General features: G+C 45.9%; 2 protein-coding genes across 2 annotated transcripts; one reads left to right on the forward strand and one right to left on the reverse strand.

The window, feature by feature from the left end:
* Positions 1-11,642, forward strand: LOC120044080 (meteorin-like protein). The gene is made up of 4 exons (XM_038988668.1): positions 1-17; positions 1,980-2,383; positions 5,032-5,091; positions 11,305-11,642. Exons 1-4 carry the CDS (start codon positions 1-3, stop codon positions 11,640-11,642), a joined length of 819 nt encoding a protein of 272 aa, XP_038844596.1.
* A 7,501-nt stretch (positions 11,643-19,143) lies between these two features.
* On the reverse strand, positions 19,144-23,889 carry LOC120041289 (aquaporin-8-like). The gene is made up of 5 exons (XM_038986225.1): positions 23,439-23,889; positions 22,548-22,674; positions 21,616-21,830; positions 19,588-19,722; positions 19,144-19,283 (listed from the first exon to the last, which is right to left on the reverse strand). The coding sequence occupies exons 1-5, from the start codon at positions 23,696-23,698 to the stop codon at positions 19,241-19,243; spliced, it is 780 nt and encodes a 259-aa protein (XP_038842153.1). The 5' UTR covers positions 23,699-23,889; the 3' UTR covers positions 19,144-19,240.
* Between the last annotated feature and the right edge of the window lie 908 nt (positions 23,890-24,797).

Below are 24,797 nucleotides of genomic sequence, written 5' to 3' on the forward strand. Positions count from 1 at the left end.
ATGGCTGTTACCACAAGGTAACAGCTGAGACTAAACACCTCCCTCTGCAACTGGATCCTGGACTTCCTGAAGGGCCGCCCCCAGGTGGTAAGGGTAGGCAACAACACATCTGCCACGCTGATCCTCAACACTGGGGCCACTCAGGGCTGTGTACTTAGTCCCCTCCTGTACTCCCTGTTCACCCACAACAGTGTGGCCAAACACGACTCCAACACCATCATTAAGTTTGCTGACGACACAACAGTGGTAGGCCTGATCACCGACAACGATGAGACAGCCTATAGGGAGGAAGTCAGAGACCTGGTAGTGTGGTGCCAGAACAAAAACCTCTCCCTCAATGTGAGCAAGACAAAGGCTCTGATCGTGGACTACAGGAAAAGGCGGGCCGAACAGGCCCCCATTAACATCGACGGGGCTGTAGTGGAGCGGGTCGAGAGTTTCAAGTTCCTTGGTGTCCACATTACCAATGAACTATCATGGTCCAAACACACCAAGACAGTCGTTAAGAGGGCACAACAACATATTTTCCTCCTCAGGAGACTGAAAAGATTTGGCATGGGTCCCCAGATCCTCAGAAGGTTCTACAGCTGCACCATCGAGAGCATCCTGACCGGTTGCATCAACGCCTGGTATGGCAACTGCTCGGCATCTGACCGTAAGGCGCTACAGAAAGTAGTGCGTACGGCCCAGTACATCACTGGGGCCAAGCTTCCTGCCATCCAGGACCTATATACTAGGCGGTGTCAGAGGAAAGCCCAAAAGATTGTCAGAGACTCATAGACACCAAGTCATAGACAGTTTTTTCTGCTACCGCACAGCAAGCGGTACCAGAGCGCCAAGTCTAGGACCAAAAGGCTCCTTAACAGCTTCTAGCCCCAAGCCATAAGACTGCTGAACAATGAATCAAATGACCACTGTTGGTTAAGGGCTTGTAAGTAAGCATTTCACAGTAAGGTCTACATATGTTGTATTCGGCGCATGTGACAAATAAACTTTGATTTGATTTGATTTGTTATGCCCTTCCAGATGTTGTTTTGTTGAGAGGTCAGGTTCTGTTGATTGACAGCTTATTTAAAAATATAAATCATTAAATCAAATCAAAATGTATTGGTCGCATACACAGATTTGCAGATGTTATCGTGGGTGCAGCGAAATTCTTCTGTTACTACCTCCAGCAGTGCAGTAATAACTAACAATAAAATATATAATAATAATACTTTTTAAAAGTATAAAAAAATAACTAATATAATCTAAAAAGGAAAAAGAAGGAGGAAAACAAGATATGTAGAAATATCAGAGCGAGCAATGAGAGTCCGGAATACAAATAGTTGGTGTGACTAGACAGTATGGACAGTATATGAATAGAAAAGGTGTGTGCAGCAGTAGTTATATAGGATGAGCCTTGACTAGAATACAGAATATATATATATATAAAGGGCAAAAGAGTATGTAAACATTATTAAAGTGACCAGTGTTCAATGACTCTACGAGTATAGGGCAGCTCTATGTACTGTTCCTGTGCTGTTTGTCTCCCTGCGCGGCAGACCTATGCAACTGGACTGGAAGGTGAGGGATTATGCTTTTTTTTAGTAGCCAGAATTCCAAACTGGTATTTGACTTTGGGATTGCGTTTAGCCGTTCTAAAAACGTTGTTGTCTAAATATTTATGATTATTATTGGTTTATACCAATATCCTAATCGTTTTCAGGTAATTGTGTATTCATATTGTTGCATATTATTGCAACAACAAGCAATAATATGCAATAGCACTACTTGCAGTTGTCCTATCAAAATGGGTTTTGCCAAAACAATAAATGTTTTAACACTTGGATTGAGTGGGGGGGGGGGGGGGGGGGGGGGCTAATATACGTATTCTCTGTGAGTATAGGCTAATCTCTCTCGTCGTATATTATTTTCTGACCTGCATTGTTTTCTGAGTGAGTGTGCCCATTTGAACCCTTCTCCTTCTTGGATTGCAGTGGTTTGGCGTGTGAGGCTGAGGCTAACTCGCGGACTGTGCAGCAGGTGCGGCTGCGTTGCACGGAGGGTTCGGTGGAGTGGGTCTACCCGGGCCAGGCGCTTCGGGTCGTCCTGGAACCCAACCTGTCCTCTGCGCGCCACACAACGGTCTGTATCAAACCGTTCCGCAGCTTCAACGGCGCCAGCGTCTACATCGAGCGGGCTGGGGAACTGGACCTGTTGATGACGGATGGAGGGCGGCCGGAGCAGGTGTTCTGTTTCCCGGTGGACGGACCTCAGAAGCCAGCCATCTTCCTCCTGGCAAACCCGCAGAGGGATATCAGCCAACGCGCAGTAGGCTTCAGATATGAGTTGCTGGGCAATCGGACCACTGCGCCCAACCTCGGCCAAAGTGTATTGCAGGGTGAGTATTTGACAGTGGTGGAAAAATTACCCAATTGTCATAGTTGAGTAAAAGTAAAGATTCCTTAATATAAAATTACTTAAGTAAAAGAGGAAGTCACCCAGTAAAATACTACTTGAGTAAAAGTCTAAAAGTATTTGGATTTAAATTTACTTAAATATCAAAAGTAAATGTAATTGCAAAACTATACTTAAGTAAAGTAAAAGTAAAGTAAAGTAAAAGTATAAATAATAAAAAAAATTGCTTATGTTTTAAGCAAACCAGACGGCACAAGCTTATTTATCGATAGAGCACACTAACACGCAGACATCATTTACAAACGAAGCATTTGTGTTTAGTTAGTCTGCCAGATCAGAGGCAGTAGGGATGAACAGGGATGTTCTCTTGATAAGTGCGTGTATTGGACCATTTTACTGTCCTGCTAACCATTCAAAATGTAACGTATACTTTTGGGTGTCAGGGAAAATGTAAGGAGTAAAAAGTACATTATTTTATTTAGGAATGTATTGAAGTTAAAGTAAAAGTTGTCAAAAATTTAAAGTACAGTACAGATACCACAAAAAACAACCTAAGTAGTAGGCTACGTTAAATTATTCGAATTTAAGAACTTTGCACCACTGACATTTGGAGATAATACGAATTCTCTATTTGTATACTATGGTGATAAGATGTTCATTTGACACTTTTGTTGGAGTTGCAATCCCAATTGTAAATAGACCTAATAATTTATTGATATAAAAAAAATGATGTATGTTTTGTCAGTTGTATTGGTGTCAAAAAAGAACATTGCAGTGAAGAATGAAAGTGTCAACAAGTGTCCTTAATGCAAATCATCATGCCTTCAGTTGTTTTGAAGTGTTTTTTACTTTAGGCCCATCTTCTTGATTCATTTAACCATTTCCAAGCAAGTGCATCAATAATAAAACACTGATACATTCTAACTTAATCATAGAAGACAATAAACTCCTAGCATCACAGCACATGGCACAAGAGGTGGGCTCATTCACTGTGTGGGTGGAGGGGTGTGCTGGGGAGACTGAGGCCCAAAGAAATCAGTCAATTATCCAATTAAAGACCAAATCCAATCTTGCCTGGTCTAGGAAGCAGCTGCTGACCGGTCTGTTGTTTTGTCTGGTGGTCTCATTTCCACCGGAGGGACAAAGCCAGGGAGCAGGGACCAGGGTGGCGGAGGGCCATTGGCCCCCGGGTATCTCAATGGAGACAGCAGATACTTGTTGGATTCTACAGATGCCTCATCTCTGTGTGTGTGCGTGGGCCTGTCTCAATGGGGTGATGTCATTCTCCTGTCCTGATGATGTGATGTCTGTCTGTCTGAGTCCTTCTCTCCCAATATTGACAGAGTGGAGGAGTTCAGTGGAGAATACCAGTGATTGGGGTCACCAGTCTGGGGTCATTCAATTAGACCGCTAAACAATAGAAGTCAAACATGGAGGTCGAGACTCCTCAATGCTTTTGATTTGTGTGGGTAGTGCTAGTATGGTGGAGGAGATGTGAATGGAGTAGAGACACATGCCAGACATTCCTCCATCTGACCCCTTGGCTTGTTGTCTGGATGAACTGAGGAGGGATGGATGGATGGATGGATGGATGGAGCTGCTGGTATGTGTGTGTCAATGGAGTGGCAAGCTGTCTGTAATCCTCATCCATCAATCAGTTGTCTCAAGCCCAGCCATCACAGTAGGGTGTTGGGTGTGGTCTGAAGTGTTGAAAGTGGACCCTCACAGTAGGGTGTTGGGTGTGGTCTGAAGTGTTGAAAGTGGACCCTCACAGTAGGGTGTTGGGTGTGGTCTGAAGTGTTGAAAGTGGACCCTCACAGTAGCGTGTTGGGTGTGGTCTGAAGTGTTGAAAGTGGACCCTCACAGTAGCGTGTTGGGTGTGGTCTGAAGTGTTGAAAGTGGACCCTCACAGTAGGGTGTTGGGTGTGGTCTGAAGTGTTGAAAGTGGACCCTCACAGTAGGGTGTTAGTTGTGGTCTGAAGTGTTGAAAGTGGACCCTCACAGTAGGGTGTTAGTTGTGGTCTGAAGTGTTGAAAGTGGACCCTCACAGTAGCGTGTTGGGTGTGGTCTGAAGTGTTGAAAGTGGACCCTCACAGTAGGGTGTTGGGTGTGGTCTGAAGTGTTGAAAGTGGACCCTCACAGTAGCGTGTTGGGTGTGGTCTGAAGTGTTGAAAGTGGACCCTCACAGTAGGGTGTTGGGTGTGGTCTGAAGTGTTGAAAGTGGACCCTCACAGTAGGGTGTTGGGTGTGGTCTGAAGTGTTGAAAGTGGACCCTCACAGTAGCGTGTTGGGTGTGGTCTGAAGTGTTGAAAGTGGACCATCACAGTAGGGCGTTGGGTGGGGTTTGAAGTGTTGAAAGTGGACCCTCACAGTAGGGTGATAGTATCCAGTAAGATGATCACTATAAGAAGTGTAGATGATGATGGTTAATATGAGAGAAAGAGAGAAATGGGTGGTGATGCAGAGTATGGAGTGGGCCGAGAGAGAGAGAGAGAATGATTAGAGAGAGAGTTTTGATAAGTCAAGTGAAGTGAAAGGATGTGCATTGGTGCTTCACAGGGCGATGTGTGTCCCTTTCCTCTGCATAGACCCACACTCTTTCTCTAAACTTCTCTCTCTCTCCTCCCACAGCTAGCTGCTGTCCCTGCAATGACACAGCGCTCCTCCTGGCCATCTGCAGCAGTGATTTTGGTATGTATCAATAGAACATAAATAATTCATTATTGTTCTTATTTACAAATCTAGATACTATATCAAACATTTATAAAAACGGTGAACAGCTATAGCTTTTGACTCGTTGTGTCTTATCTCCTTAGTTCTCTATAGATCCATGTAGCCCAATCTGTCCCCTCATCAGCTGGGTATCAGCACTAATTTATGCTACAAAGGCCTGGGGTGGAGTGAGTGAGTGGGTGTTGGAAAGGAGATTTTGTGTCTGTGTGGATGTGTTGGGGGGGGGGTAGTGGGCCTGATCTGAGGAGGGAGAGTGAGTGGGGGATGTGGAGACAGGAGTGAGAGTGAGTGGGGTATGTGGAGACAGAGAGGAGGGAGAGTGAATGGGGGATGTGGAGACTGAGGAGTGAGAGTGAGTGGGGGATGTGGAGACTGAGGAGTGAGTGGGGGATGTGGAGACTGAGGAGTGAGTGGGGGATGTGGAGACTGAGGAGGGAGAGTGAATGGGGGATGTGGAGACTGAGGAGGGAGAGTGAGTGGGGATGTGGAGACTGAGGAGGGAGAGTGAGTGGGGGATGTGGAGACTGAGGAGTGAGAGTGAGTGGGGGATGTGGAAACAGAGAAGAGGGAGAGTGAGTGGGGGATGTGGAGACTGAGAGGAGGGAGGGAGAGTGAGTGGGGGATGTGGAGACAGGAGTGAGAGAAGGTGGGGTATGTGGAGACAGAGAGGAGGGAGAGTGAATGGGGGATGTGGAGACTGAGGAGGGAGAGTGAGTGGGGGATGTGGAGACTGAGGAGGGAGAGTGAGTGGGGGATGTGGAGACTGAGGAGTGAGAGTGAGTGGGGGATGTGGAAACAGAGAAGAGGGAGAGTGAGTGGGGGATGTGGAGACTGAGAGGAGGGAGGGAGAGTGAGTGGGGGATGTGGAGACAGGAGTGAGAGAAGGTGGGGTATGTGGAGACAGAGAGGAGGGAGAGTGAATGGGGGATGTGGAGACTGAGGAGTGAGAGTGAGTGGGGGATGTGGAGACTGAGGAGTGAGTGGGGGATGTTGAGACTGAGGAGTGAGTGGGGGATGTGGAGACTGAGGAGGGAGAGTGAGTGGGGGATGTGGAGACTGAGGAGGGAGAGTGAGTGGGGGATGTGGAGACTGAGGAGTGAGAGTGAGTGGGGGATGTGGACACTGAGGAGTGAGAGTGAGTGGGGGATGTGGAGACTGAGGAGTGAGAGTGAGTGGGGGATGTGGACACTGAGGAGTGAGAGTGAGTGGGGGATGTGGAGACTGAGGAGTGAGAGTGAGTGGGGGATGTGGAAACAGAGAAGAGGGAGAGTGAGTGGGGGATGTGGAGACAGAGAGGAGGGAGAGTGAGTGGGGGATGTGGAGACTGAGGAGGGAGAGTGAGTGGGGGATGTGGAGACTGAGGAGTGAGAGTGAGTGGGGGATGTGGAAACAGAGAAGAGGGAGAGTGAGTGGGGGATGTGGAGACTGAGAGGAGGGAGGGAGAGTGAGTAGGGGATGTGGAGACAGGAGTGAGAGAAGGTGGGGTATGTGGAGACAGAGAGGAGGGAGAGTGAGTGGGGGATGTGGAGACTGAGGAGTGAGTGGGGGATGTGGAGACTGAGGAGTGAGTGGGGCATGTGGAGACTGAGGAGGGAGAATGAATGGGGGATGTGGAGACTGAGGAGTAAGAGTGAGTGGGGGATGTGGAGACTGAGGAGTGAGAGTGAGTGGGGGATGTGGAGACTGAGGAGTGAGTGGGGGATGTGGAGACTGAGGAGTGAGTGGGGGATGTGGAGACTGAGGAGTGAGAGTGAGTGGGGGATGTGGAGACTGAGGAGTGAGAGTGAGTGGGAGATGTGGAGACTGAGGAGTGAGTGGGGGATGTGGAGACTGAGGAGTGAGTGGGGGATGTGGAGACTGAGGAGGGAGAGTGAATGGGGGATGTGGAGACTGAGGAGGGAGAGTGAGTGGGGGATGTGGAGACTGAGGAGGGAGAGTGAGTGGGGGATGTGGAGACTGAGAAGGGAGAGTGAATGGGGGATGTGGAGACTGAGGAGGGAGAGTGAGTGGGGGATGTGGAGACTGAGGAGGGAGAGTGAGTGGGGGATGTGGAGACTGAGGAGGGAGAGTGAGTGGGGAATGTGGAGACTGAGGAGGGAGAGTGAGTGGGGGATGTGGAGACTGAGGAGGGAGAGTGAGTGGGGGATGTGGAGACTGAGGAGGGAGAGTGAGTGGGGGATGTGGAGACTGAGGAGGGAGAGTGAGTGGGGGATGTGGAGACTGAGGAGGGAGAGTGAGTGGGGGATGTGGAGACTGAGGAGGGAGAGTGAGTGGGGGATGTGGAGACTGAGGAGTGAGAGTGAGTGGGGGATGTGGAAACAGAGAAGAGGGAGAGTGAGTGGGGGATGTGGAGACTGAGAGGAGGGAGGGAGAGTGAGTGGGGGATGTGGAGACAGGAGTGAGAGAAGGTGGGGTATGTGGAGACAGAGAGGAGGGAGAGTGAATGGGGGATGTGGAGACTGAGGAGTGAGAGTGAGTGGGGGATGTGGAGACTGAGGAGTGAGTGGGGGATGTGGAGACTGAGGAGTGAGTGGGGGATGTGGAGACTGAGGAGGGAGAGTGAGTGGGGGATGTGGAGACTGAGGAGTGAGAGTGAGTGGGGGATGTGGACACTGAGGAGTGAGAGTGAGTGGGGGATGTGGAGACTGAGGAGTGAGAGTGAGTGGGGGATGTGGAAACAGAGAAGAGGGAGAGTGAGTGGGGGATGTGGAGACAGAGAGGAGGGAGAGTGAGTGGGGGATGTGGAGACTGAGGAGGGAGAGTGAGTGGGGGATGTGGAGACTGAGGAGTGAGAGTGAGTGGGGGATGTGGAAACAGAGAAGAGGGAGAGTGAGTGGGGGATGTGGAGACTGAGAGGAGGGAGGGCGAGTGAGTGGGGGATGTGGAGACAGGAGTGAGAGAAGGTGGGGTATGTGGAGACAGAGAGGAGGGAGAGTGAGTGGGGGATGTGGAGACTGAGGAGTGAGAGTGAGTGGGGGATGTGGAGACTGAGGAGTGAGTGGGGGATGTGGAGACTGAGGAGTGAGTGGGGCATGTGGAGACTGAGGAGGGAGAATGAATGGGGGATGTGGAGACTGAGGAGTGAGAGTGAGTGGGGGATGTGGAGACTGAGGAGTGAGTGGGGGATGTGGAGACTGAGGAGTGAGTGGGGGATGTGGAGACTGAGGAGGGAGAGTGAGTGGGGGATGTGGAGACTGAGGAGTGAGAGTGAGTGGGGGATGTGGACACTGAGGAGTGAGAGTGAGTGGGGGATGTGGAGACTGAGGAGTGAGAGTGAGTGGGGGATGTGGAAACAGAGAAGAGGGAGAGTGAGTGGGGGATGTGGAGACAGAGAGGAGGGAGAGTGAGTGGGGGATGTGGAGACTGAGGAGGGAGAGTGAGTGGGGGATGTGGAGACTGAGGAGTGAGAGTGAGTGGGGGATGTGGAAACAGAGAAGAGGGAGAGTGAGTGGGGGATGTGGAGACTGAGAGGAGGGAGGGCGAGTGAGTGGGGGATGTGGAGACAGGAGTGAGAGAAGGTGGGGTATGTGGAGACAGAGAGGAGGGAGAGTGAGTGGGGGATGTGGAGACTGAGGAGTGAGAGTGAGTGGGGGATGTGGAGACTGAGGAGTGAGTGGGGGATGTGGAGACTGAGGAGTGAGTGGGGCATGTGGAGACTGAGGAGGGAGAATGAATGGGGGATGTGGAGACTGAGGAGTGAGAGTGAGTGGGGGATGTGGAGACTGAGGAGGGAGAGTGAGTGGGGGATGTGGAGACTGAGGAGTGAGTGGGGGATGTGGAGACTGAGGAGTGAGTGGGGGATGTGGAGACTGAGGAGTGAGAGTGAGTGGGGGATGTGGAGACTGAGGAGTGAGAGTGAGTGGGAGATGTGGAGACTGAGGAGTGAGTGGGGGATGTGGAGACTGAGGAGTGAGTGGGGGATGTGGAGACTGAGGAGGGAGAGTGAATGGGGGATGTGGAGACTGAGGAGGGAGAGTGAGTGGGGGATGTGGAGACTGAGGAGGGAGAGTGAGTGGGGGATGTGGAGACTGAGGAGGGAGAGTGAATGGGGGATGTGGAGACTGAGGAGGGAGAGTGAGTGGGGGATGTGGAGACTGAGGAGGGAGAGTGAGTGGGGGATGTGGAGACTGAGGAGGGAGAGTGAGTGGGGAATGTGGAGACTGAGGAGGGAGAGTGAGTGGGGGATGTGGAGACTGAGGAGGGAGAGTGAGTGGGGGATGTGGAGACTGAGGAGGGAGAGGGAGTGGGGGATGTGGAGACTGAGGAGGGAGAGTGAGTGGGGGATGTGGAGACTGAGGAGGGAGAGTGAGTGGGGGATGTGGAGACTGAGGAGGGAGAGTGAGTGGGGGATGTGTAGACTGAGGAGGGAGAGTGAGTGGGGGATGTGGAGACTGAGGAGGGAGAGTGAGTGGGGGATGTGGAGACTGAGGAGGGAGAGTGAGTGGGGGATGTGGAGACTGAGGAGGGAGAGTGAGTGGGGGATGTGGAGACTGAGGAGGGAGAGTGAGTGGGTGATGTGGAGACTGAGGAGGGAGAGTGAGTGGGGGATGTGGAGACTGAGGAGGGAGAGTGAGTGGGGGATGTGGAGACTGAGGAGTGAGAGTGAGTGGGGGATGTGGAAACAGAGAAGAGGGAGAGTGAGTGGGGGATGTGGAGACTGAGAGGAGGGAGGGAGAGTGAGTGGGGGATGTGGAGACTGAGAGGAAGGAGGGAGAGTGAGTGGGGGATGTGGAGGCTGAGAGGAGTGAGAGTGAGTGGGGGATGTGGAGACAGAGAAGAGGGAGAGTGAGTGGGGGATGTGGAGACAGAGAGTATTGAGAGTGAGTGGGGGATGGGGAGACAGAGAGTAGTGAGAGTGAGTGGGGGATGGGGAGACAGAGAGGAGGGAGAGTGAGTGGGGGATGTGGAGACAGAGAGGAGGGAGAGTGAGTGGGGGATGTGGAGACAGAGAGGAGGGAGAGTGAGTGGAGGATGTGGAGACAGAGAGGAGGGAGAGTGAGTGGGGGATGTGGAGACAGAGAGGAGTGAGAGTGAGTGGGGGATGTGGAGACAGAGAGGAGTGAGAGTGAATGGGGGATGTGGAGACAGAGAGGGGTGAGAGAGTGTGGGGGATGTGGAGACAGAGAGGAGTGAGAGTGAGTGGGGGATGTGGAGACAGAGAAGAGGGAGAGTGAGTGGGGTATGTGGAGACAGAGAGGAGTGAGATTGAGTGGGGGATGTGGAGACAGAGAGGAGTGAGAGAGTGTGGGGGATGTGGAGACAGAGAGGAGTGAGAGTGAATGGGGGATGTGGAGACAGAGAGGAGTGAGAGTGAGTGGGGGATGTGGAGACAGAGAGGAGTGAGAGTGAGTGGGGGATGTGGAGACAGAGAGGAGTGAGAGTGAGTGGGGGATGTGGAGACAGAGAGGAGTGAGAGTGAGTGGGGGATGTGGAGACTGAGGAGTGAGAGTGAGTGGGGGATGTGGAGACAGAGAGGAGTGAGAGTGAATGGGGGATGTGGAGACAGAGAGGAGTGAGAGAGTGTGGGGGATGTGGAGACAGAGAGGAGTGAGAGTGAGTGGGGGATGTGGAGACAGAGAGGAGTGAGAGTGAGTGGGGGATGTGGAGACAGAGAGGAGTGAGAGAGTGTGGGGGATGTGGAGACAGAGAGGAGTGAGAGTGAATGGGGGATGTGGAGACAGAGAGGAGTGAGAGTGAGTGGGGGATGTGGAGACTGAGGAGGGAGAGTGAGTGGGGGATGTGGAGACTGAGGAGGGAGAGTGAGTGGGGGATGTGGAGACAGAGAGGAGTGAGAGTGAGTGGGGGATGTGGAGAAAGAGAGGAGTGAGAGAGTGTGGGGGATGTGGAGACAGAGAGGAGTGAGAGTGAATGGGGGATGTGGAGACAGAGAGGAGTGAGAGAGTGTGGGGGATGTGGAGACACACATACTCACACAGCAAGATCCTGTTAACTTTTTAATTTCCCTCTTGGCCGCTTTAAAAAAACACGTTATTGAAATGCACACAACAATTTAGATCAGCTGAATCATACTGTATTGGTGGCTGTTTAATTGATACATTTCTCATCTTTCTGTTCATATTAATTGGTTTTCATTACAATAAAACATAACCATAAATGATTGGGATGACTGAAAACCGTCTCTAATGTTAGTCCCCTCCTCTGCCCCTCCAGTGGTTCGCGGCTCCATCAGGAGCGTATCCCACAATGCTGAGCGGCAGACATCGTTGGTGGAGGTCTCAGAGGGGAGGGTGTACCGGCAGCGTAGCGGGGTGTTTGAGCGCCACACTGGCACCATAGGGGTTCCCGGTTCCAGTTCCTCATGGCACGGTCACATCCACACACTGTTACAGTGTCACGTAAAGCCTGGGGGCGGAGAGTTCCTATTCACAGGGACAGAACACTTTGGGGAGGCCTGGCTGGGTTGTGCCCCCCGCTATAAAGACTTCATGTCCCTCTACCAATCAGCTTGGGCGGCTCGCCAGAACCCCTGTGAGTTCCCGCTGGACTGAGGGTGTGTCCCATTTCCTAGTGGTGATCCATGAGCCCTTTGACCTGTAGGTAGGGTTTATTTTCTTAAATGGAACACATTGAGTCTCTTCTTTCTACCCCAGTTGGCGTGGTAGAGATTATGTCGCCGTGGCAGCAAGCGAGCGAGATGAGTTCCTCACGACCACAGCGGTTTGAGAGATGTTGTCCCTTCTACTCCTCCTGATTCTATACCGCTCACAACACCAGCAGGGACAAATCTGTTGGAGCACTTGTAGAGCACAAGGAGTACAAGGCCCAGGGCAGGGGCCCACAGGGGACCCATCCAGGCAGCACTAGAGGGGCCCCTGCCGGCCCCAGCAGGGAAAGGCTTAGAGAGCCTGGCCCTTTGTCTCTCTTCTCAACGCCCACAGCTCCCAGAGACTAAAAATGGTTAGACTGCTGCTTCACGCTTTGTCTCTCCCCACACCAACTGCTGCTCACTTCAGGGTCTCGGCGTGAGAGGTGTCCTCTGAACTACTGTGGCAGGAAATCATATGAATTTAATGTCTGATTGTTGTTAGAGGTTTTATGTGGTCTTGTTTATTCCTTTGTACAATAGGTTTTGAAATATGTTATTGTAATGTAAATTAAATGTTGTGTAAATTCACAAGGATTTGATGATTTACATATTGATTGTATCATTCTGGTTTTATTACAGGGTATGGGATGATGCTACAGTGAAGGTGCAAACCCTCAGTTTGATTACCATTTATTGCCAAATATATAAGCAATGTTTGTGGGGATTTCTTGTGTACTTTTTTGACTGACTTGAAATGCACTTTCAAGCAATTACTTAAACTTTTGAACAAGAGATTTATTTTGTTCTTCATAACATTCTTTATTGTGGTTCTTGAGCGTTATGAGAAAATATTTGCTGAAAATAGCTCCTCCTGTAGGAAATAATGATCATGAATATTTGCATTACAATTTTCTGCAACACCTTTAAATGACAAAAACATCTATTGCACTATTGTATCTATTGTCTATTAAAACAATACTGTCAAACATGTGGTACAGATGCATTTTTCATTTCACTCAATGAGCTTTTGGCATTACGCGTTAGACAACCGTAAGCATTAGAGGGAGAGTTTGAAAGATGAGGGGATGTCAACCCCAAACCCCCTCACCTCTGCCCCCCAACCACCAGGCCTCCCCTCAGTGTTAGCCTGGGCGTGGCAGCCCCTCCTGCTCTATTGTGGGAAGTCAGTGGACTGAGTGACGCAGACAGATTGGGGTTTTACAGAGCTGCTGGGATAGTGAATGAAGAAGACCATTTTTCTTCAGCTTTAAGATTGATTATATGTCTCAGACCCTCTGTCCTTCATCAGCCACATTCAACAGACCTGTGCTTTAGATGGAAGCAGTGGGATTTAGACTCACGTCTCAGAAGATGCTGAAGACAAAACTCAAGGCACTATAACATATTGTATCACATTAGTATTGCCAGTCTTGCTAGCTCAGCAAACTGTGGACCAGACAGACAGATAGAAAGCTGAGGTGATGAATGTGGGAGTCTTTATTAGACTGCAGAGGTACATAGTTTGGGCTCTTTTTCTTAGCAATCTCAGCAGTGTTGAAGGTGGATTTTTTTAGATAAGAGTTAATAAATACTTAATAGATAGTTAATGGCCAATGTTCAAGGAGCTTATTAATATGGCCTCAAATAACCCTAGTGATAGAAAACGATCCATTTAAAATCTGAATTTTAAAAGTATTACAACCTGCGTCTGAATGCAAATTCTTAATATAGATTTGTATTTAGTCTATCCAGTCCATCTAGCTGTGGTCTATAGAGTGTTTCACAACAGAGACATGAATAGTAAAGTCCAGAGACATGAACCCCTCCTAAAGACCAGCATCTAAAAGCACAAGGCTTTTGTGTCTTTTGATATATCTGGTATGGAATAGGCTTAAATGGGATGTTATACCCCCATCCATATGCAACACAGTGCATAATCTCTGTTTTATAGGGGAATGGGAGTTTAGAGCCAACTGTCCAACAAGTTTCTACTTTGGCCCTTTTCCACTGCATCCTATACCGGCCTAATTATATGCAGTGCTAATGTTAATGGAATAACTCAGCGTAAAATGATATACAAATGGCTAAGATGGGGACAGAAAATGAGTAGGCTGAATCAGTCTATTCTTTTGGGGCTGTTGCTCCCCGATCACAGCCTGGGAAGCAGAGTGAGCAGAGGTGGGAGGGGGACTTTTAGGCCCCAAAAATCTAAGTTCCCTCCCCTTGCCCCTCCCCCAAAAAGATGGAACAATTCATTGACTTTTAAAGCGACTCCTTTTTATGCCTATTCCACACGTCTACTTGGCTGAGCAGGATTCACAAATTGCTGTGTTAAACGTTTTATTGGGACTAAATAGCTGCCAATGAAAGTGTAAATGACTGTGGGCTGAATGGGGCCCCCACAATGGGCCCACGGTGACAAGGCCCCGACAGACATAATGATCATTGTCACAGACGCTGTTAGCCAGGAACCACTGGGCCTCATGAATCCAAGGGGGTAATTTCAAGCCATTAGACCGGTCACTTTATCCACCAAGATCAACTCTATCTCCTCTATCTTTTAACCCTTTCTCTTTCTTTCCTTCGTTCTTTCTTTCTTTCTTTCTTTCTTTCTTTCTTTCATCCTATCTCTGTTCTCTTTCTATCTCCTCTTTCTATCTCTGTTCTCTTTCTATCTTCTCTTTCTATCTCTGTTCTCTTTCTCTTCTCTTTCTATCTCTGTTTTCTTTCTATCTCTCTCTTTCTATCGCTGTTCTCTTTCTCTTCTCTTTCTATCGCCTCTTAATATCTCTGTTCTCTTTCTATCTCCTCTTTCTATCGCTGTTCTCTTTCTATCTCTCTCCTCTTTCTATCACTGTTCTCTTTCTATCGCTCTCCTCTTTCTATCACTGTTCTCTTTCTATCTCTGTTCTATTTCTATCTCCTCTTTCTATCACTCTCCTCTTTCTATCACTGTTCTCTTTCTATCTCTGTTCTCTTTCTATCTCCTCTTAATATCTCTGTTCTCTTTCTATCTCCTCTTTCTATCACTCTCCTCTTTCTATCACTGTTCTCTTTCTATCTCTGTTCTCTTTCTATCTCCTCTTAATATCTCTGTTCTCTTTCTATCTCCTCTTTCTATCGCTGTTCTCTTTCTATCTCTCTCCTCTTTCTATCTCTGTTCTCTTTCTAGCTCCTCTTAATATCTCTGTTCTCTTTCTAGCTCCTCTTAATATCTCTGTTCTCTTTCTATCTCTGTTCTCTTTCTAGCTCCTCTTAATATCTCTGTTCTCTTTCTATCTCCTCTTTCTATCGCTGTTCTTTTTCTCTTCTCTTTCTACCTCTGTTCTCTTTCTATCTTCTCTTTCTATCTCCTCTTTCTATCGCTGTTCTCTTTCTATCTTCTCTTTCTATCTCTGTTCTCTTTCTATCTTCTCTTAATATCTCTGTTCTCTTTCTATCTTCTCTTTCTATCTCTCCTCTTTCTTTCTATCTATCTTCTCTTTCCATCTCTCTTCTATTGTCACGATCGTCTTTAGGTGAAAGAGAGGACCAAGGCGCAGCGTGATATAAATACATATTCTATTTATTTGAAGATGAAACGAACACTAATACAAACTAGACAAAACAACAGTGACGCTAACAAACGAAAGTGCAGACACACGCTACTAACGTCAAACATAGACAATTACCCACAACCTACCTAATGCCTATGGCTGCCTAAATATGACTCTCAATCAGAGACAACGATAGACAGCTGTCTCTAATTGAGAACCAATCCAGGCAACCATAGACTTACATAAACACCTACACTGAACACAACCCCATGAACTCTACCAAAACCCCCTAGACAATACACACACCCTAGACTAGACAAAAAACACAAACATCCCCCCATGTCACACCCTGACCTAACTAAAATAATAAAGAAAACAAAGATAACTAAGGCCAGGGCGTGACATCTATTTCTTTCTGTCTCTCTTCTCTTATCCTTCCGGTTCATCCAGTTATTGTCAAACTTAGTTTCTTCGTGAGGTTTTGATCATAATAACTCCCGATACTATAATCCCCTAGGCTTCCTCTCTTCACTATTTTTTGCTTTCTCTCACTTTCCTCTTTCTTCTCCTCCCACTTGATGAGGTTAAGGTTAAACCTATAAGATTAACCTGCTAAAATCCACTATGTTTGCTGTTCGCCGACTCAGGCAGGACATTTGTCTTAGAAAAGCACCCTTGAAAAACCCTAAATGGCATAGCGTTTTAACCAACATTTTAAATACTATTAAATGCAAAACTGTGGTGTGAAAAAATTATGAACCCCTCTCAACTCTAACTCATATCTCCTAAAGTCTCCAAAAAAGTATATTTTCAAACACAGATCTCCCTCACCAAGTCACCACCGAGCTGAATATTGTCTACTCTCCGGGGTTTTGAGGTCACACAATTCCCATCTTTGGGAATTCTCCAGCCGGACTCTGAGGGAACGACGTCCCGGGGTTTTCCAGGAGCGCCTGGAAGCGGGAGGCCGTGAGCCCCTCGGATGGTGTGCCGGCAGGAGTCCCCTCCATCTGGGGGGTAATTGGTTTATCCCACCGCCTGGCCAGCTTTCCCATGTGGGCCACTGCTGTGGGGAGGCCCGGGGTACAATGTGGAAACAGCATGAGACCCTCCAGGCCAGCCTTTGACTGGGTCTCCTTTACAGGCTATAGGACCAGGAGCATGGGAGCACAACACTCATGCCAGAGATGGACCCTGTGGTTTTGAAAAGGTGCTTCATTATTTTGCCGTCTGTTGTTTGCGTTTGAACTGAGTGTTTTGGTAATTGACTTATGGGGAAAGTTTATTTTTTATTTTTTATATCCCCGCTGATTCATAAGGTAATGAGATGAAGAGTTGGGCCAAAGTTTTACAAAGTGGTGAAGCCCTCCATACACAAAACACCTGGTTGGAAATTCAGTTGGCTTTTCCACATTATTTTCTACAAAATGTTCTGCATTTGGGCATTCTTTTGTTGGTCTTCTTTAAGGGAATACTGAAATTGAGTCTCAGTATCTGACAGTGATAACCACATTTCCACTATTCCTGGGTGTTTGCAATAGTCAGTCCTCGACACAAACTGTTCTGTGCTGATAATAACTTGACTGATATACACTGAGTGTACAAAACATTAAGAACACCTTTCTAATATTGAGTTGCCCCCCCCCCCCCTTGCCCTCAGAACTGCCTCAATTGATCAAGGCATGGACTCTACAAGGTGTTGAAAGCGTTCCACAGGGATACTGGCCCATGTTGACTCCAATGCTTCCCACAGTTGAGTCAAGTTGGCCGGATGTCCTTTGGGTGGTGGACCATTCTTGATACACACGGGAAACTGTTGAGCATGAAAAACTCAGCAGCATTGCAGTTCTTGACACAAACTGGTTCGCCGGGCACCTACTACCATACCCCGTTCAAAGGCACCTTTGTCTCAATTGTTTCAAGGCTTTAAAATCCTTCTTTAATCTGTACTCCTCTTCATCTACTCTGACTGAAGTGGATTTAACAAGTGACATCAATAAGGGATCATAGCTTTCACCTGGATTCACCTGGTCAGTCTATGTCATGGAAATAGCAGGTGTCTTTTAAATATTTTGTACACTAAGTGTATGTTAAAAATACATGGTTGACAATAGCTTGTCACTTTGTTTATAAAAAGCTTTTAATCCCAAATAGTCACAGGAAAATAGTGTCCCCAAAATATACTGGGAAAACAAAAAAGGTGAAAATATAACAATAATGGTGATAATATATTCAACAACAATGGTGATAATATAACAGTAATGGTGATAATATAACAACAACAATGGTGATAATATAACAATTATGGTGATAATATATTCAACAACAATGGTGATAATATAGCAATAATGATGATAATAACAACAACAATGGTGATAATATAACAATAATGGTGATAATATACAGTACCAGTAAAACGTTTAGACACACCTACTCATTTAAGGATTTCTCTTTATTTGTACTATTTTCTACATTGTAGAATAATAGTGAAGACATCAAAACTATGAAATAACACATACGGAATCATTTAGTAACCAAAAAAGTGTTAAACAAATCAAAATATATTTTATATTTGAGATTTTTCAAAGTAGCCACCATTTGCCTTGATGACAGCTTTGCACACTCTTGGCATTCTCTCAACCAGCTTCATGAGGTAGTCTCCTGGAATGCATTTCAATTAACAGGTGTGCCTTGTTAAACATTCATTTGTGGAATTTATTTTCTTCTTAATGCGTTTGAGCCAATCAGTTGTGTTGTGACAAGGTAAGGGTGGTATACAGAAGATAGCCCTATTTGGTAAAACACCAAGTCCATATTATGGCAAGAACAGCTCAAATAAGCAAAGAGAAAGGACTGTCTGTCATTACTTTAAGACATGAAGGTCAGTCAATCCGGAAAATTTCAAGAACTGTGAAAGTTTCTTCAAGTGCAGGATGAAAAAAACATCAAGCGCTAAGATGAAACTGGCTCTCATGAGGACCGCCACAGGAAAGGAAGACCCAGAGTTACCTCTGCTGCAGAGGATAAATTCATTAGAATTAACTGCACCTCAGATTGCAGCCCAAATAAATGCTTCACAGAGTTCAAGTAACAGACACATCTCAACATCAACTGTTCAGAGGAGACAGTGTGAATCAGGCCTTCATGGTCAAATTGCTGCAAAGAAACCACTACTAAAGGACACCAATAATAAGAAGAAACTTTATTGGGCCAAGAAACATGAGCAATGGACATTAGACCAGTGGAAATCTGTCCTTTGGTCTGATGAGTCCAAATTTGAGATTTATGGTTCCAACCGCCATGTCTTTGTGAGACACAGAGTAGGTGAATGAATTATCTCTGCATGTGTGGCTCCCACCGTAAATCATGGAGGAGGTGTGATGGTGTGGGGGTGCTTTGCTGGTGACACTGTCAATGATTTATTTAGACTGTCAATGATTTATTTAGATTTCAAGGCACACTTAACCAGCATGGCTACCACAGCATTCTGCAGCGATTCGCCATCCCATCTGGTTAGCGCTTAGTAGGACTATCATTTGTTTTTCAACAGGACAATGACCCAACACACCTCCAGGCTGTGTAAGGGCTATTTGACCAAGAAGGAGAGTGATGGAGTGCTGCATCAGATGACCTGGCATCCACAATCACCCGACCTCAACCCAATTGAGATGGTTTGGGAAGAGTTGGACCGCAGAGTGAAGGAAAAACAGCCAACAAGTTCTCAGCATATGCGGGAAAAGCATTCCAGGTGAAGCTGGTTGAGAGAATGCCAAGAGTGGGCAAAGGGTGGCTACTTTGAAGATTCTAAAATATTAAATATATTTTGATATGTTTAACACTTTTTTGGTTACTACATGATTCCATATGTTATTTCATAGTTTAGATGTCTTCACTATTAGTCTACAATGTAGAAAATAGTAAAAATAAAGACAAATCCTTGAATGAGTAGGTGTGTCCAAACTTTTGACTGGTACTGTATGTAACAACAATGGTAATCTCAGACCTGTCAACTCGATATATGGTATTACTTCATGAGAATACGTGTCTTCCGGTCTCCAAGCAGTAGTCTGAAAAAAACAGATAGCATAAGAGGTTCTGAAGATGATGCTTTATTGTGACATTATAGATCTTCATTCAGTATGCTCGCTTTCACATCAGTAATAAAGAGACTACACATTGAGGAACATGAGAAAACACATACAGTGAAATGGTGTGCGAGTACTTCAGTTTCTCCATGCATCATCCTGCACAATCTCGAACACATTCTTACAGTATAGCTACTGAACCAGACTATTCTGTCTGGGACGTAGCCTCATAGAATGACATATTAGAAGTCATTTAGTAGGATCTCTGTGTGTAGTCTATCCTCACCTAACCAGTGCAGCAGCCACCAGTCCACCAGTGATAGGTCCTACCCAGTAAACCCAGTGGTAGGTCCAGTAGTTGGCCACTATAGCAGGACCCAGGGCTCTGGCCGGGTTCAGACAGGTTCCAGACACATCTCCACTGAAGAAATAATAACAACAAAGAGTTTCAGAACCATGATAGTAGAAAACATGATTGTCTCCAGGTATGCAGCAGAACCATGTCCATCAAAACAACCATGTGCTGTATCTCTACCCATGATGCTATGAAACTAAATGTTGAGATAACAAGTATTTCATGTTTTGCCATGATCATGGTGTAGTGTGGGAACAGTAAATACCTTCCTTAAAAATGCCCAGAAGGTCATAATTGCAATGTAATGAGCGTGTTATCTGCACTACCTATCTAAGATGCTTATCTAATCTTTATGTCACAATAATGCACATTTTAGCAGTGGCTGTTCCATATCTTCAGTTGTGGATGTAATCGTTGATAACAACTCTACTTGAACATTTGTTTATCTTCCATTATTTCTTTGTTCATTATTAGTTAACATTTTATAAATCAGCATATCATTTGTTTAAACAGTGTATAATAATGCATGTTATATCCATGTAAATAATTTATAACAAACTCTATTTAATAGGTAACAAATTATATAATAGTGGTTTCTGAATAGTTAATAAACAAACCTTCAAATAAACTTTTTCCAAACCTTCTCTATCCAGGCTAATTATTAAGAGAACAAATCCTTTTCTGGGAATGACTTGTACCAGGCCCAGGAAAACCTCTAGGCCCTAATAACCCTATAGCAAGAACTGACCAGGTCAAGTAGCCAGGAAAACCTCTAGGCCCTAATAACCCTATAGCAAGAACTGACCAGGTCAAGTAGCCAGGAAAACCTCTAGGCCCTAATAACCCTATAGCAAGAACTGACCAGGTCAAGTAGCCAGGAAAACCTCTAGGCCCTAATAACCCTATAGCAAGAACTGACCAGGTCAAGTAGTCAGGAAAACCTCTAGGCCCTAATAACCCTATAGCAAGAACTGGCCAGGTCAAGTAGTCAGGAAAACCTCTAGGCCCTAATAACCCTATAGCAAGAACTGACCAGGTCAAGTAGCCAGGAAAACCTCTAGGCCCTAATAACCCTATAGCAAGAACTGACCAGGTCAAGTAGTCAGGAAAACCTCTAGGCCCTAATAACCCTATAGCAAGAACTGGCCAGGTCAAGTAGTCAGGAAAACCTCTAGGCCCTAATAACCCTATAGCAAGAACTGACCAGGTCAAGTAGTCAGGAAAACCTCTAGGCCCTAATAACCCTATAGCAAGAACTGGCCAGGTCAAGTAGTCAGGAAAACCTCTAGGCCCTAATAACCCTATAGCAAGAACTGACCAGGTCAAGTAGTCAGGAAAACCTCTAGGCCCTAATAACCCTATAGCAAGAACTGACCAGGTCAAGTAGCCAGGAAAACCTCTAGGCCCTAATAACCCTATAGCAAGAACTGACCAGGTCAAGTAGCCAGGAAAACCTCTAGGCCCTAATAACCCTATAGCAAGAACTGGCCAGGTCAAGTAGCCAGGAAAACCTCTAGGCCCTAATAACCCTATAGCAAGAACTGGCCAGGTCAAGTAGCCAGGAAAACCTTTAGGCCCTAATAACCCTATAGCAAGAACTGACCAGGTCAAGTAGCCAGGAAAACCTCTAGGCCCTAATAACCCTATAGCAAGAACTGACCAGGTCAAGTAGCTAGGAAAACCTCTAGGCCCTAATAACCCTATAGCAAGAACTGACCAGGTCAAGTAGCCAGGAAAACCCCTAGGCCCTAATAACCCTATAGCAAGAACTGACCAGGTCAAGTAGCCAGGAAAACCTCTAGGCCCTAATAACCCTATAGCGAGAACTGACCAGGTCAAGTAGCCAGGAAAACCTCTAGGCCCTAATAACCCTATAGCGAGAACTGACCAGGTCAAGTAGCCAGGAAAAACTTTGGGCCTAGTTACAGTACAAGTGAAAAATTCCACTCAGTATCTCACCCAGCCAGGATGTTGATGATGACAGTACAGCCCACCATGAAGGGCACCATGGGGCTGCTACTCTTGGCGTTGACCGCCCCCAGCAGCACCACCATGGTGACCAGGCAGGTCATGGCTATCTCCCCAAACAGAGCCCCCCACAGCTGATCTTGTGATTGCAGCAGGGCAAACGCTGCCCCCTGGGCCTTGGAGTAGTTCTCTGTTGTGGTCATCAGCTGAGGAACAATGGATTCAGGTTCATTTACTTTTACTGGCAGTGATGTCATTATGCTACTACCAACCCCAATGCATTGTCTGACGAGCTAAACTGGGGTCATGTCTGTTGTCTGCATATCTAATCACTGTAGTTGTAAACATTCATTTTATAGTTTTTTTGCATTAGTTTTGATTTGACTCAATCCAATTGATATTTTCTTTCTGCATTTAAAATAATTTCAAGGTGCATGACACAATTCTACCTCCACAGATACTGTTAGTCATACATGTGCATTGAATGACCACTGATATCAGGTTTAACTGTCACGCCCTGACCTGAGATATCTCTGTTTTCTTTATATTTTGGTTAGGTCAGGGTGTGACTAGGGTGGGTACGTTAGTTTTTGTATTGTCTAGGTTTTTTTGTATGTCTAGGGTTTTTGTAGGTCTAGGTGATTTGTATGTCTATGGTGGCCTGATATGGTTCCCAATCAGAGGCAGCTGTTTATCGTTGTCTCTGATTGGGGATCATATTTAGGTAGCCATTTTCCCTTTGGTGTTCGTGGGTTCTTGTCTATGTGTAGTTGCCTGTCAGCACTCATTTTGTATAGCTTCACGTGTCGTTTTGTTATTTTGGTTAGTTTGTTCAGTGTTCATTCTTATTATAATAAAGAATGTACGCATACCACGCTGCGCCTTGGTCCGATTCGTATAACGAACGTGACATTAACCCTCACCTTTGACATAGAAGCACCTAGCACACCCCCTATGAGCTGACTGATGAGGTAGGGCCCCACCATATTCAGCTTCATGCCTCCACACAGGTAGATAGCAATGGTAAACGGTGGGTTAAAATGGGAGCCGCTGTGAAGGTCAGAGAGAAATAGCAGAAGAATGGTCAGATAGCCCAGGAGGGTTGGGTTTTACACAGTATATTTCACAGTTTAACATTACTCACCTTCACACTTTCACCTTTGTATCAGTTCAAGGAGATTGGCTTTAGATATTGATTAGACATTGTTAATATGTTCACTCAATTATTAGGTATAACAATATGAATGGGGTCACAGTTGCTTTATAAACTTGGGATATGTATGTGTCAGGTGCATCTGTGAAATCATAACACATTACACCACAATGGCCACTGTTTATAAGTTGAATGGCACTCACTGGAATGAGAATGGTTTTACAACCTTAGGTCTATTACCTTTATCTGTGAAAGACTGTTTTTGAACTCTGCACATGACGAAGAAACACATAATCACCACAAAAAGAATACGTGACTTATGTGTTTCCACTCCGTGTGTGTTCAGTATTTTGACCCCAAAATTGTAGCAATATAGAACGTTGTAGCAATATAGAACATTGCAAATATAATGGAATAATGGGCATGCATTGCACTCAAATGCATTTATTCCACTCATATTAAAGCACACAACATACTGTTCATGCAAAATATAAATGCTCTATTGAAAACAAACGATTAACGTTAATCTCAAAAGGAGACCAAAGTACAACACTGTAATGATGTAATATGAGACACTTTGCAGACACTTTTATCTAAAACAACACAGTACAGTGAGTACAGTGAGACAGGGTATCAATACACTGTATATAAACACACAGACCTGATCTCTGCCATGCAAGCCACCATGACTGCTACAGCCAGACCATGGACCAGGGCTGGCTGCAGCCTCCCTGCTGCCTCCACGTTCTCTATGACCGACACACAGCCGATGAACACAAAGAACATGGTCCCCACCAGCTCAGCCAGACACGGCTGGACCAGGCGCTCAAACTTGTTGGGAGGCTTGACCGGTGCTTTCTTAGAGTCTGATGCCATCAGGGATGTCCCAATGTCACCCAGTTCCATTGTCCCTTCTGTCATAGTGGAAAGGAGTTTGGAGAGATAGAGTGAGAATAGAGGAGAAAGAGCAAGAATAGAGGAGAGAGAGAGAGAGAGAGAGAGAGAGAGAGAGAGAGAGAGAGAGAGAGAGAATGGAGGAGTTTGGAGAGAAAATAGATGAGAGAGAGGAGTCTTTGTATCTAGAGATAGTGCAGCACTAGCAATAATGTCCGCAGGTGTGTGTCCAAATATCTACCTGTTTGCGTTGCTAGTCACTTGAACTTTGGTAAGTTCAAAGAACGATAGGGCGAGATAGAGAGTGGAGAGAGAAAGAGAGCGAGAGAGAGAGCATAAAATTGAATTGCTCCATTGACCAACGATGGACTCTTTGACACTGATATCCATGTTATGATTAATCCAAGTCAGTTTACTCTAGTGAACACAGTACAACAGACAACCAGTTCACAGTATGAAAGTATAGTAATCGTCCAGCAGACAGATATTTTGTTGGCACTGATTTGAAAACAACATTTTCAGCATAGAGCATATGTCAATATGATTATGATATGTTTTTACTATTTAAATAAACTAAATGTTTTGTTAGTTTGTTAATACAGCAGCCTACTACCAGACATAATGTTCTAGATTTACAGGTCAAGCAAAACAGTTTCATCTTGGTTAACCTGCTTGTATTAATCATGCATAGATCATTGATGTTAGCCAGTCCCAGCTAGATAAGAACGTGGAGGCATTAAAACTAGACAGTTTGACGAAGTCTCTGCACCAGTGCAAAGTCTGCTCCTGTTATTCTCTGAAGGGAGTAAAAGACAATCCAGTGAAACATGAAACTGGCTTTTTACACTTTAGCATAATATCTTATTATTTGTCCTAAATGGTAGACACATCCATCAGTAAATAACAGGTGATAAATTGACATTGTAAATGTGTAGAATGTGGCAAAATCAGACTGTTACTATGCTTACAGGCATCATGTATGTACTTATTCTTGAGGGGGCACTAATGGAATTAATGAATTAATTTAATAATTAATTTGTATTAATTCCGTATGAAAGAAACAGTATCTTCTATATTTCCAACGTACAAATCAATAAATGGACATGACGACGACGCCTCTGCTGTA

The sequence above is a fragment of the Salvelinus namaycush genome, chromosome 3 (assembly GCF_016432855.1).
Source record: "Salvelinus namaycush isolate Seneca chromosome 3, SaNama_1.0, whole genome shotgun sequence".
Taxonomy (NCBI): domain Eukaryota; kingdom Metazoa; phylum Chordata; class Actinopteri; order Salmoniformes; family Salmonidae; genus Salvelinus; species Salvelinus namaycush.

Coding starts and splice junctions, on each gene's coding strand:
- LOC120044080 (XM_038988668.1), top strand. Junction 2,384..5,031: donor CGGCCAAAGTGTATTGCAGG/GTGAGTATTTGA, acceptor CTCCTCCCACAG/CTAGCTGCTGTCCCTGCAAT. Junction 5,092..11,304: donor CATCTGCAGCAGTGATTTTG/GTATGTATCAAT, acceptor CTGCCCCTCCAG/TGGTTCGCGGCTCCATCAGG.
- LOC120041289 (XM_038986225.1), bottom strand. CDS start 23,698: ATGACAGAAGGGACAATGGAACTGGGTGACATTGGGACATCCCTGATG. Junction 22,675..23,438: donor GCTTGCATGGCAGAGATCAG/GTCTGTGTGTTT, acceptor TGACCTTCACAG/CGGCTCCCATTTTAACCCAC. Junction 21,831..22,547: donor TAGGTGCTTCTATGTCAAAG/GTGAGGGTTAAT, acceptor ATTGTTCCTCAG/CTGATGACCACAACAGAGAA.